We start from the raw sequence: 12824 nt of genomic DNA on the forward strand, positions 1-12824 counted from the left end.
ACTCCTCGGCTCAAGGGATCTGCTCGTCTCGGATCTCCCAAAGTGCTGGGATTACAGGTGTGAGCCACCATGCCCTGTCCTTTTTATACGTTTAGGTTAATGCTTTCCAACAAAGCTGATGAGAGGATTACACGAGACAGTGTGAAAAATACTTAGCATTTTCTCTATTCTTAAAACCACCACTCCTCATTTACCTCCTATGACTCATTTAATTATTTTATCTCATTTAATTCTCATACCTTCTTGCAACCCAGGGCTTAGTGGAGTAAGACCCAGGGATGATTTATCAAGTTTTCACCTCCAGGCTTTTCTTATTTGGCATATCACTGCTGATGAAGTTAAAAATATGCCATTCTTGCATACTGACTCTTTTGAATTAAAAGTACTTGAAAAACAGTAGATACAAAAAAAATCATTCTGACTTCTTTTCTGTTTCTTTTTTTTTTTTGTATATATTTTTTTTAGTAGAGACGGGGTTTCACCGTGTTAGCCAGGATGGTCTCGATCTCCTGACCTTGTGATCCACCCGTCTCGGCCTCCCCTTTTCTGTTTCTTAGAAGCAGATGAAATTACCATGTGAGAGACATCCTCCCTATATTAGAAGAAATGCAACATTCTTATTAAGGACGGGAGTCAAGAGTGAGAGAATCCTGTACAGACCTTGCTAAAATAACTCTTAAGTGTCTCCAGATAATTTAATTGCTTTTCACAACTTGCTATTACTACTGTTACTACCGGTATTACTATTATCGTTATTCTCATTATTCTTTGTTTAATTCCGTATAGATAAGTAACTAACCATAACAGCTTCTTTGGGTCCTTCTCCCCTTCCCTCCCCCTCTCTTCCCTTCCCTTTTCTTTCCTTTCACTTTCCCTTCCCCTTTCCTTTCCCTTCCCTCCCTTCCTTCCTCTTCTCTAGTTCTTTGACTGTGTCACCCAGGCTGGAGTGCAGTGGCGTGATTATAGCTCACTGCAGCCTCCACCTCCTGGGCTCAGTCAATCCTCCCGCGTCGGCCTCTCAAACTACTGGGAATACAGGCGTGAGCCACCGCGCCTGGCCTAGAACATAAATTTAATATCAGGTAAATATTAACAGAGATACATACATGAAAGGTAGAAAGAGACGACACGGTCTGGACAGAATTTTATACAAATGTACAGAGCAAAAAAGAAAAAAACAAACTTCTCTGGATTCCATTGATTAAACGTTTCAAAAATAAATAAAAAAACTTCTTTGTCTTTGAGAGGTAAGAGGATGCACCTTCTTATAACCTTGCACCCTGCTTTTCCTGTGAGTGAGCCCAGAGCTACTTCCCTACGAGCGTGCGTGTTTACGGTTCCGAGGGTCCGAAGGCCTCTATTTGCATTGCAGTAGAGGGACGGCCTGTTATCTGGCTTGTGAAGTTGTCAAGGAGACAGCCTGAAGCGGACAGTCACCGCCCATCTCGGTAACCTTCCACTAGTCACTGGGGTTATCAGCGTCACAGACAGGGACTGCTCCCCTGGAGCTTACATTCGAATATATTAGTAACTCCAGAACGTGGTCAATGGTCCTGGAGGAGGACGACCACTTCCGGTAGGGCGGCCAGGAAAAGCCTCTGTGAAGAGGCGATCTTTGAGCTGAATTTTGGAGCTTTAATAAATACTTAAAGAGCGAAAGGAACGACTGATGCCTGACGTTCAATCCAGCGGTTGCCAAGAAACTAAAGAGCGTCTCGCTTTGGCTTCCGGATTGTTATGAACAGGAGGAAGGAGAAAAAAAAACAAAACAGAATTGTTCGAGACTGGTGCTTTCGCTGCTCGCAGGTTGAAAACGGGGTTTCCACACTAGTTCCCATTGCCTGAGGGAATGGGAAACCCGGGATATTGACCTTGGGCGCCGCGGGGCGCGGCAGCGGCGGGGCGGGGTGGGGCTATGGTGGGGGCGGGGCTACGGAAGCCGAGCGGGCTCGGGGAGTTGGGCTGAGGAAGCGAGCGCACGCCGGCTGCGCGGAGGCCGGCTTTGGGCGTCGGGCCGCCCCCTCCCCACACCCCGCCCACACCCGGCACTTACTTCGGTTGTCTCAGCTGCCCGACGGCGGAGACGCAGCTTCTGAATTGTCGGGCGGTATTTGTTGGGTCGGCGGCATCAGGGATCCGCTGCGGCGCGTGGTCGGCGTAGTGCGGCCCCTGCTGCGTCCCCGCGGCAGGCAGAGCTCACGCTCCTGCCCCCCGGCTGGTCCGGGGTCTGGGCACCGCGTCGACGGCGGCTCCGCAGGACGCACAGACCGGACCGCAGCCCATGCCCCGAGCGGACTGCATTATGAGGCATCTGCCCTACTTCTGCCGGGGCCAAGTGGTGCGGGGCTTCGGCCGCGGCTCCAAGCAGCTGGGCATCCCCACAGGTGAGAGCAGGGCGGCCAGAGTCCCCCGGGCAGGGTCACGTGGGGAGCGGGGAGAGACTGCAGCCGGGAACTCGGGACTGGGTCGTGGGGCCTCCGGACCGCGGGCAAGAGGCGACACCCTTCCTTTTTCCTCCGGGATCCCCTTGTCTGCGGCGGAGGACCGTTGGCCAGGTTGAGGGAGCTGGTTCCTGCTTCTGGTTCCGAGCTCCGCGGGGACGGGGTTGAGGGGTGGTGAGAGCGGGAAGCCGGAGTTGAATCGCAGGATCCGTGGTTCATGCCTCCCTGGCCAGCCGAGGTACAGCTGGTCAAGCATGGCGCTTGTCTTGCCCATTAGAGACGTATCGTGGGCCAGATCGACTGAACTCGCAAACCGGCTCTAAGGTGGTTTTGTTTTTAATTTGTAATTATGTGGTGTCCAAATGATAACATAGGTGGTTGAATGAGAGTCAGCTAACCTTCCTGGTCCGTCTACATTAATTTCAATAATTGAGACCTGACTGTAATTCATCCTTAGAAATACATGCCAGGGCTACGTCTTGACTTATTAAGTCAGCCTTGAGCTTGTGTATTTCAAAAATAAGAAACGTTGGCCGGGCTTGGTGGCCAACGCCTGTAATCCCAGCACTTTGGGAGGCCGAGGCTGGCGGATCATCTGAGGTCAGGAGTTCGAGATCAGCCTGGCCAACATGGTAAAACCCCGTCTCTACTAAAAATACAAAAATTAGCCGGGCATGGTGGCGCGTGCCTGTCATCCCAGCTACTCTGGAACCTGAGGCAGGAGAATCGCTTGAATCCGGGAGAGGGAGGCAGCAGTGAGGTGAGATCGTGCCACCGCCCTCCAGCCTGGGTGACAGAGTGAGACACCGTCTCAAAAAAAAAAAAAAAAGAAACTTTTCAAGTGATTCAGTACCTGGTTAGGAAAGAACAGATCTGAAAAAAATCCGTCTACTCTGGTACTTGTTTTTTGCTTCCTACTCAAAGAGTATGGCTTTTTTTGGAGAGCTTTATATACTTACCTGGTACTTTATTCATAACCTATCCACATGAATAGGAGAGGGAAATCTGAGCCGGAAAATGTAAGGATGGGATTGATAATTATAGGCAAAGTTGTAGGAGTTTTGTGAATGTAATGATTTACATTAGCCTTGCATGTGATTTTTACAGATGTTTGTCTATTATTATTTTGAGACAGAGTCTGGCTCTGCCACTCAGGCTGGAGTGCAGTAGTGGTGCGATCATAGCTTACTGCAGCCTCCATATGTAGGGCTCAACTGACCCTCCTGCCTCAGCCTCTCTGGTAGCTTAGACTATAGGTGCAGGCCACCTTGCCCAGCTAATTTTTTTTTTTTTTTTTTTTTTGAGACGGAGTCTTGCTCTGTGGCCGGGGCTGGAGTGCAGTGGCCGGATCTCAGCTCACTGCAAGCTCCGCCTCCCGGGTTCCCGCCATTCTCCTGCCTCAGCCTCCTGAGTAGCTGGGACTACAGGCGCCCGCCACCTCGCTCGGCTAGTTTTTTGTATTTTTAGTAGAAACGGGGTTTCACCGTGTTAGCCAGGATGGTCTCGATCTCCTGACCTCGTGATCCGCCCGTCTCAGCCTCCCAAAGTGCTGGGATTACAGGCTTGAGCCACCGCGCCCGGCCGCCCAGCTAATTTTTTAATTTTTTAGTAGAGACAAGATCTCACTATGTTACCCTGGCTGGTCTCAAACCCCTGAGCTCAACATGAGTCTCCTGCCTTGGCCTCTTAAAGTCCTAGAATTACAGGCATGAGCCATTGTACTCAGCTACAGACATTTAATACAAAATTTGTAAAACTCAAAATATTTTTTTCTGTTGTTTAGCTAATTTTCCTGAGCAAGTAGTAGATAATCTTCCAGCTGATATATCCACTGGCATTTACTATGGTTGGGCCAGTGTTGGAAGTGGAGATGTCCATAAGATGGTGGTGAGCATAGGATGGAACCCATATTACAAGAATACGAAGAAGTCTATGGTAAGCATTATATTTTGTTCTGTAACTGAAAATGGTATGATGACTTAGAGTAATATACTGCAGTATTCGTTGCAGAAATAGCTTATCAATGGTAATCACAGCATAGTTCAAATACTGGAATTTTGGGCAATCTCTGCCTTTTAATTGGAGAGTTTAATTCGTTTACATTTAAAGTAATTTCTGATAAGGAGGGACATCTACTGTTTTGCTATTTGTTTTTTATATGCCTTATAACTTTTACGTCCCTCATTTCCTCTATTACTGCCTTTTGTGGTAGTGTGCTTTTTTGTTTTGTAGTGACATTTTAATTCCTTTCTCATTGCTTTCTGTGTATTTCTATAGATACTGTCTTTGTGGTTACCATGGGGTTTATATTTAACATCCTGAAATTCTAAAAGTTTATACCAACTTAATTTCAATAGCATACAGAACTCACAAATTGCACCTTTTTTTTTTTTTTTTTTTAAGATGGGGTCTCACTATGTTGCCCAAACTGAAGTGCAGTGACTGTTCACAGGCCAGGTTATAGCACACTGTAACTTCAAACTCGTGGGCTCAAGTAATCTTCCTCCTTCAGCCTCCAGAGAGCTGGAACTATGGGTGCATGCCACTGCCTGCATCCAGCTCAAATTACATCCTTATACATTGTGGTACCAAATAACAAAGATTAATGATTGTTTCTTTTTTTGCATTTATTTTTTAAATTATGTAGAAAATAAAGAGTGGAGTTACAAACCAAAATTATAATACTGACTTTGATAATTGCTGTCTATGAAAGACTCGCTTTACCAAAGATAAAAATGATTTAAAAGCCTGTTTCATAAAATTGAGCTTGCCACAATTAATGCACTTCATTCACCGTTTACTTCATGCATCAATTACTTGGTCACCCTCTTAAGATAAAACACGTTACTACGTGAATGGTGGATGGCGCTTATTGATACAGTCCCACATTGGTGCTTTTCTTTTTCCTTTTTAAACCACCTGAGGGTATACTTTTCTGCCCTACTCTTTTTACAGGACCCCACAACTTCAGTGTTTTATCTGTTAGATTTGGCTGAATCTTTGGTCATCTCAAATGTGTGGCAAAAACAAATTACAGTTAAGCTACATTTTGTTCTGTGTGGAGTTAATAGAAGTGAAGTGTGTCACTGCTGGAAAACTACAGAGCTAAATGCTGGCATAAGCAATAGTAATGACCCAGAACTACTTAACATTTTACTGAGTATTTCAGTTATTTTTGAACATTAATGATTTGAAAATTATTTTTGGAGACAAGGAAAACAACTGAAAGATCACAAAATACCATTCTATTGAATGAGGAAGGAAAAGAAGGGGAGGGGACCAATAGCCTGTGACTAATTTGTCTTTAGCTGCTCAGATAACAAAAATGTTATTATACAGACAGTTAAGGAATGCCTTTTGAATGTTAGGAAAAATTGAATTTGAAACATAGGCGTATCTTACAGCGGAAAATTGAACTTTTGCTTGCCTTTGCCAGTAACACCCATCTATGAAGTGCCTGTGCCAGACCTTTGCCCTTTAAAAAAAAAAAAAAATGTGTTATCTTACCTTAAATAAGTTCTTAGTAACACATCTAGATCCACTTCCTTTGTTGGAACTGTGTATTATATTACAAATTGCTTTCATTGTGTGTTGCTTTTTTTTTTTTTTTTAACTCAATGGTGTGTTGAAGAACAGAGTTTTGTTTTGTTTTGTTTTTTCAGATAGGGTCTTGCTCTGCCACCCAGGCTGCAGTGCAATGGTGCAATCTCAGCTCACTGCAGCCTCAGCTTTCTGGGCTGAAGTGATCCTCCCATGACAGCCTCCCGAGTAGCTAGGAAGGACCACAGGCATGTGCCGCCATGCCTGGCTATTTAAAATTTTTTTTTAGTAGAGATGAGGTTTCTACATGTTACCCAGACTGGTCTCAAACTTTTGGGCTCAAGCGATCCTCCTGCCTCAGCCTCCCAAAGTGCTGGGATTACAGGCGTGACCCACTGCGCCTGACTGGTCTTACATATCTTAGTTTCTTTTTTATTATTCAAATGTTTACTGAAAAGAAAGAATACACGTCAGATATATTGGTTCATGGCCCCAAAGCCATGGTGTACTTTATGTATCTTGTAACTCAAACCGCCCCCTGCCCATTACACACGAGAAAACTGAGCCCCATGGAAGCTAGTTACACAGTTAACCAAGTGTGGGAACCCAGACTTTTGACTGTAAATCAGTGCTCTTAACCACAGTACTGCCCCGATGATTTAGCTGAACTAGCTTCTGAGGCACTTTCTACCTCACGCAGCATTTTGCTTTAATGTGCCCTGAACCCTTTTGCCACCTCACTCCCTGATCAGGAAGCTGCATGGCTTTCCTGCCCCATCAGTCCTCAACTCTGCCAAACTCTGAAGTTTCCGTACGTGTTGTGTGTCAGAGGTGTGCAAATCCTGACCTTACAACTAGTTGTTTAGTAGTACTGTCTTTTAATACTTTGCTCATTCCCTCTTTGGTGTCCTGGTTTCTCACCTTGATAAGATGTTTACTTCCTTGGCTACGTGTTAGTTAGTTTGTTTGTTTGTTTTTAAGTAACGGCAAATCATGCCAGACACTGCCACCTCACTCAGTTATGTTTATAAGATCGGGGCACAAACAGGAGTGCTGGGAAGATTTCGGAAAAACTGCACTTAGATTTTAACTTAAATCTTTAAAAGTTTAAGGAGTGTTGATTGTTTCATTTAAATTAACTCACCGTAAATAGGAAGATCTATTTCAGATTTCAGTACACTGTAGTCTGAGAGCACTCTTTCTAACATGTCTTCACTACAGGAAACACATATCATGCATACCTTCAAGGAGGACTTCTATGGGGAAATCCTCAATGTCGCCATTGTTGGCTACCTGAGACCAGAAAAGAACTTTGATTCTTTAGGTAAGTTCTTATTTTGATCTTCTTAAATATTACTACTGCTACCGCAGGTACCTCTACCACTACTACCAGTAATAATGATGGCAGGTCAGATAATATTTGAGCATTTAATATATGCCAGGCACCGTTTTAAGTGCTTTACATGAATTTATCTTCTTTCACCTGTGAGGGATTATTTTGCCTATTTCTCAGATGAGGAAATGGCACAGAGAGATGAAGTAACATTCTCAAAGTCACATAGTGAATAACGGAGCCCAGCTTCGAACCTAGCAGGCTGGCTGCTTCTCTCCAGCCGTATGAAGTTAATGAAATCTTTCAAAATGCGTGAAGTTTGAGATATAATAAATCAGAGAACATTTGAAACAGATGTTATCAGGTATGTATTAGTGCAGTGTGATGGTTTTAACTCTGTTACAAAGTTTCTTTTACAAGTGGAAATACCAACCAAAAAGAATAGTGAATGCTTTTTTCCTCCATTTGATATTTGCGGTGTACATTTAGGCCTGTGCCTTTCTCTTAAATTATAAGATTAGGGACATACCTTTTTTTTTTTTTTGAGACAGAGTTTTGCTCTTTGTTGCCCAGGCTGGAGTGCAGTGGCGCTCCTTCTCACTGCAGCCTCCACCTCCCAGGTTCAAGTGATTCTCCTGTCTCAGACTCCTGAGTAGCTGGGATTACAGGCGCCCACCGCCACGTCCTGCTAATTTTTGTATTTTCAGTAGAGACGGGTTTCACCATGCTGGTCTTGAACACCTGACCACCTCAGGTGATCTGCCCGCCTCAGCCTCCCAAAGTACTAGGATTACAGGCGTGAGCCACTGTGTCTGCCCTAGGGACACATCTTTTGTGTACCATTGACTTAGGCCTGGAAGGAGTGATGGAACAAACATTTATTGGGTATCTACCCTGTGCCAGAGATACTGCCAGCCTGTGAGTTTTTAGAAGAGGCTAAACACAGGAGTAGTAAAAAGTATGTTAACGGGTTTTCATCATTTTTACCTGGTATATTCTCTCTGCAGAGTCACTTATTTCAGCAATTCAAGGTGATATTGAAGAAGCTAAGAAACAACTAGATTTACCAGAACATTTGAAAGTCAAAGAAGACAATTTCTTCCAGGTTTCTAAAAGCAAAATAATGAATGGCCACTGATGAAAAATCATATTTATTCATTCACTGTTTTCTAGTGTTTCTATGTTTATTACTGTCCAGCCTCATCTTGGTTATATACTAAAAAATCAAACACTTTGCTACAGTTGTGAATTAGTTTGAACAGTACAACGTAGTTACCGTATCATGCTTCAGCTGTTAAATTAAGGCCATCATGTCGTAGCACGAAAAAGATTCAGTTAAAAATCAAGATTTAAAGAATATATATTGATTAAAATGTACCACTAGAAAGGTATTACATGTGTATAAGTATAGGTAAAAAGGCAAGTCACTAGTTTGAGATGAAAATTAAAATTTTCATGGTAAAATACCAGCATGTATGTACTTGTATAGTGTGTACTTCTAAACAGAGAAGGCTTATAAAAGTAAATGCATTTTAGGCCAAGTGCAGTGGCTCACACCTGTAATACGAGCACTTTGGGAGGCTGAGGTGGGAGGATTGCTTGAGCTCATGAGTTCAAGACCAGTCTGGGCAACACAGCGAGACCCCATCTCTATAATTAAAAAAAAAGGAAATGCATTAAATAGAAGGTTGATAGTTTATCATAAACCTGCGGGAAAGAAACTCAGACTTTGTATTTTTGATATTTTGGGCATTAATACATTACAAACATGAAGATGTTTATAAAATTTTGTTTTAGTCATTTTCTTTGCAGTCACATTGTACCACCTTCATTATTGTATAGAGCTGCTTCAGTTCTGAGTCCTCTGGACTTCCCCTGCCTATCTGTTTTTTGTTGCCGTTGAAGACAGTAAAATAAGTGTTTTCAAATCTATATGTCTCCTTTTTGCTAGATAATGTTTCTTCTTTTTAACAGTAAATATTCTTGTTCTTCAACATTTTTCTTTTGTTCTTTTTTCCTTTTTTAGGAAAAACAAAACAACAGACTTCATCCTTAGGTTTTCTCAATATTTAAGTGAACACATTTACACGTATCAATTTCTGTTTTTTTTTTTTGAGGCAGAATCTCGCTCTGTCGCCCAGGCTGGAGTGCAGTGACGCAATCTCGGCTCACTGCAAGCTCCGCCTCCCGGGTTCACGCCATTCTCCTGCCTCAGCCTCCTGATTAGCTGGGACTACAGGCGCCCGCCACCACGCCCGGCTAATTTTTTGTATTTTTAATAGAGACGGGGTTTCACCGTGGTCTCCATCCCCTGACCTTGTGATTCGCCCGCCTCGGCCTCCCAAAGTGCTGGGATTACAGGCGTGAGCCACCGCGCCCGACCTCAATTTCTTAAAGAATACAAAATGTTTTCCCCCCCAGCAAAACTAAGAGCCAGTTAAACTATGATATAGTTATAAAATTATTTTTAATATTTAAGGCTTTGAAATTATATTCCAAGGCAAATCTAAATGGGTGTAGTTGTATATGCACGATGTAATTTTTTTTGTTGTTTTTTTTTGAGACGGAGTCTTGCTCTGTCGCCCATTCTGGAGTACAGTGGCTGGATCTCAGCTCACTGCAAGCTCCGCCTCCCGGGTTTACACCATTCTCCTGCCTCAGCCTCCCGAGTAGCTGGGACTACAGGCGCCCGCCACCTCGCCCGCCTAGTTTTTTGTATTTTTTAGTAGAGACGGGGTTTCACCGTGTTAGCCAGGATGGTCTTGATCTCCTGACCTTGTGATCCGCCCGTCTCGGCCTCCCAAAGTGCTGGGATTACAGGCTTGAGCTACCGCGCCCGGCCGCACGATGTAATTTAATGCTAGTCTAAAGAATACTTACAGCTTGAGGGAAGAGCATAAAGTTTTAGTTTAATAGCCTTCATACTGTGGATTTTTCCTCCTACTAACTCATATGTGGGAAATTCAGATTACAGATTGCTCTGGGCCCCGTCAAACAGTACATTGCATCATTGTTCACTGTAGCAACAGATTTGGTGGTGATGGGGGAGGATAGAGGTAGAAGCAGATAGATAGAAGGTAATGAAATTTATTATGAATCATTTTCCCCTAATCTGCATAAATGAATTAGAACTGATTTTAATAAAAATACTTTATTTTGTATAAAAAGTATTCAGAAAAACATCTAAAGCTGTTGGAGAAGAGGGACTCATATAAATACAGCTGGATTGTGTTTGCTTTTTATTTCTTTTTAAAAATATGTCAAAAACAGTTTTTAATTTTAGAAATCTTATACTTGAAAGAAGCCTCAATTGTCAGTGACTTTATGAAGTAAAGTTAAAAACAAACATGGGAAATGTGAAAATATTTGTGTGTGTTTTATCTGACTAGCTTGCTGCCAAATGCTCTCTTTAGGTGTGTGAAAGTTCTTTGATATGTTATTGTCCCTTTATATCTGGTTAAATAGCCATTGCTTTTGAGAATCGGATAGTGTGTTGTTTAGGGGTTGTGTCTATATTTTTCCAAAGCTTTTATATTATGTGTTATAAGAAGTCACAGTAGTACCATTTTGATTAGTCTGAATGTTTTCAGGCCTTGAAATTTTGACTGATATTTTTTCTTTCCCTGTGTCAGCTTGAATCATTTATGTATTTCGAATTCATTGACTGATTGCTACTCTAAGTGTGTTAAGTTGCCTGAAGAGCAAGATATAGGTGGCAGCTGTAGTTCTACAACAAAGGGCCTTGCCTTCAGGATCCCCTGTGTTTTATGTCTGCAACACAGTGACTGAGGTTTATTTGGAGAGCATTCACAGGGCATCACTACTAAAGCCCACTTCCTGAGAGTAAGGGTTCCCGTTACATTGTGGAGGTAGAAGAGCCAGAAGAGTATAGATAGGTCTGGGTTCCCTTGCATAACTCCTGCCCCAAAACAGAGTTCTGTAACCTTCTTGTCTTTTGCTACCAACCCCATAAGCAGCAACCTGGAACTCACATGCCTTTCTCTGTTGCATGCTGGTACTCTGAACACTCATCCCCAGAACTCCCATCTTCCTCAGCTCTGGAGGCTTACAAGCCTGCAGTTTGACTGGGAGATGGAAGTGGAAGTCCGGTCTTCAGAGATGGAGCCAAGAAACAAAACTACTCTGCCAAAAAAGATGCCATCATAAACAAAAGTTAGCAGAACCAAATTGTAGAATAAGCTCTACAGAGATGGCAGATCCAGGCTTATCAGATATAGAATTTGAAATGACTGTTTAATACGTATAATGAAATAAAAGAGTAACAAAAATGGTAAAATGGCAAGGTGTATAAAATCGGGCAGCTGGGTGCTGTGGCATGCGCCTATAATCCTAGCTATTTGAGAGGCTGAAGCAGGAGGATTACTTGAGGCCAGAAATTGAAGGCTGTAGTGTGCTGTTATGGGCACTTGTGACTAGCCACGGCACTCCAGCCTGGGCAACATAGTAAGATCCTGTCTCTATTAAAATTTAAAGTAAAGTAAAAATTGGGCAGCTAATTGAGAATTGTCCAAAATAGAATATATGGTTATAAAGAAAAGTTGAAATTAAAAATTCAGTGGATAGGTTAAATATATATTAAACAAGAGAATTGGTGAACTATGAGACTTAAGTCTATGACTGTGCTATCAGCTCCAAATTCACCATTGATACTCTGATGTGGCTGTGACTCGACATTTCTTTGACAATTAGCTTCCTTTTAGGTCAGGTCATAAATGGAATTTGAACCCCAGCTTGTCATTTCTCAAGCAGCTCAGTAAGTCCCTGGACCTGCCCTGTGCTTATTTTTCTTGTTCCCATGTGTATATTTGAGATAGACATACTTGACTATTGTCAGAATTTCCACTTAGGTTCCCTGACCATTACAAGTGCCAAGTAGAAGCCAGGATAGTAAACCACAACAATGCTACATCTCCAGGAAAATTGGAGAGGTCATCATCAAAAATCCTGAAAGATGAGCTGCCTGTGGTGGTGTGGGCCTATGGTTCCAGCTATTTGGTCGACTGAGGTGGGAGAATAGCTTGAGCTCAGGAGTTCGAGACTGCAGTATAGTCTAATCATGTCCATGAATAGCCACTGCACTCCAGTTTGTACAACATACGGAGACCTTGTCTCAAAAAAAAAAAAAAAAATGCAGAAAGTTTGAGGATAGAGGCCGCTATTGTATCTGTTTAGCCTGCACAGAAATCTGCTAAATCTTGGAGAATGACTATTATCAGCTAATCAAGTGATGATTCCAACTACAGCTATTGTCTACGATATATAAAAGTATCAGCAAATTTCTAAGGACTGCTATAAAGAACATACTGAACACAATGCAATGGAGAAATCAATTAGGCATAAAAATACAAAAATGTCACAATGTAAAGCTATTTTGTAATGAATGATAATATGTGACACAAACATTTGGAGAATGCAGCTAAAACTTAAAAGATTGATAGTTTTAAATGCTATTAGACAAGATGGAAGATGAGTCATGATCTAAGCTTTCA

At 42.6% G+C, this 12824-nt stretch overlaps 2 protein-coding genes across 4 annotated transcripts in view; one reads left to right on the forward strand and one right to left on the reverse strand.

Moving 5' to 3' along the window:
* The window catches only part of GCNT1 (glucosaminyl (N-acetyl) transferase 1), a 127197-nt gene extending 125072 nt beyond the window's left edge, over window positions 1-2125 (reverse strand). Inside the window, exon 1 of the mRNA XM_033237068.1 lies at window positions 2054-2125. The gene's annotated coding sequence lies outside the window, so the exon portion shown is untranslated. The remainder of the gene's footprint in view (window positions 1-2053) is intronic.
* Window positions 1927-9970, forward strand: RFK (riboflavin kinase). 3 transcript variants are annotated; one of them, XM_033237070.1, is made up of 5 exons: window positions 1927-2384; window positions 4225-4376; window positions 7203-7305; window positions 9341-9406; window positions 9698-9970. In XM_033237070.1, the coding sequence occupies exons 1-4, from the start codon at window positions 2282-2284 to the stop codon at window positions 9385-9387; spliced, it is 405 nt and encodes a 134-aa protein (XP_033092961.1). In that variant the 5' UTR covers window positions 1927-2281; the 3' UTR covers window positions 9388-9406; window positions 9698-9970. The 3 variants fall into 3 exon arrangements, with proteins under 3 accessions (XP_033092961.1, XP_033092962.1, XP_033092960.1); XM_033237071.1 differs by lacking the exon at window positions 9698-9970 and having other exon boundaries at window positions 1928-2384; window positions 9341-9527; XM_033237069.1 differs by lacking the exons at window positions 9341-9406; window positions 9698-9970 and adding an exon at window positions 8322-8780 and having other exon boundaries at window positions 1931-2384.
* Window positions 9971-12824: the final 2854 nt, after the last annotated feature.

This window comes from Trachypithecus francoisi, unplaced genomic scaffold (genome assembly GCF_009764315.1).
Source record: "Trachypithecus francoisi isolate TF-2019V2 unplaced genomic scaffold, Tfra_2.0 Lachesis_group16, whole genome shotgun sequence".
Taxonomy (NCBI): Eukaryota; Metazoa; Chordata; class Mammalia; order Primates; family Cercopithecidae; genus Trachypithecus; species Trachypithecus francoisi.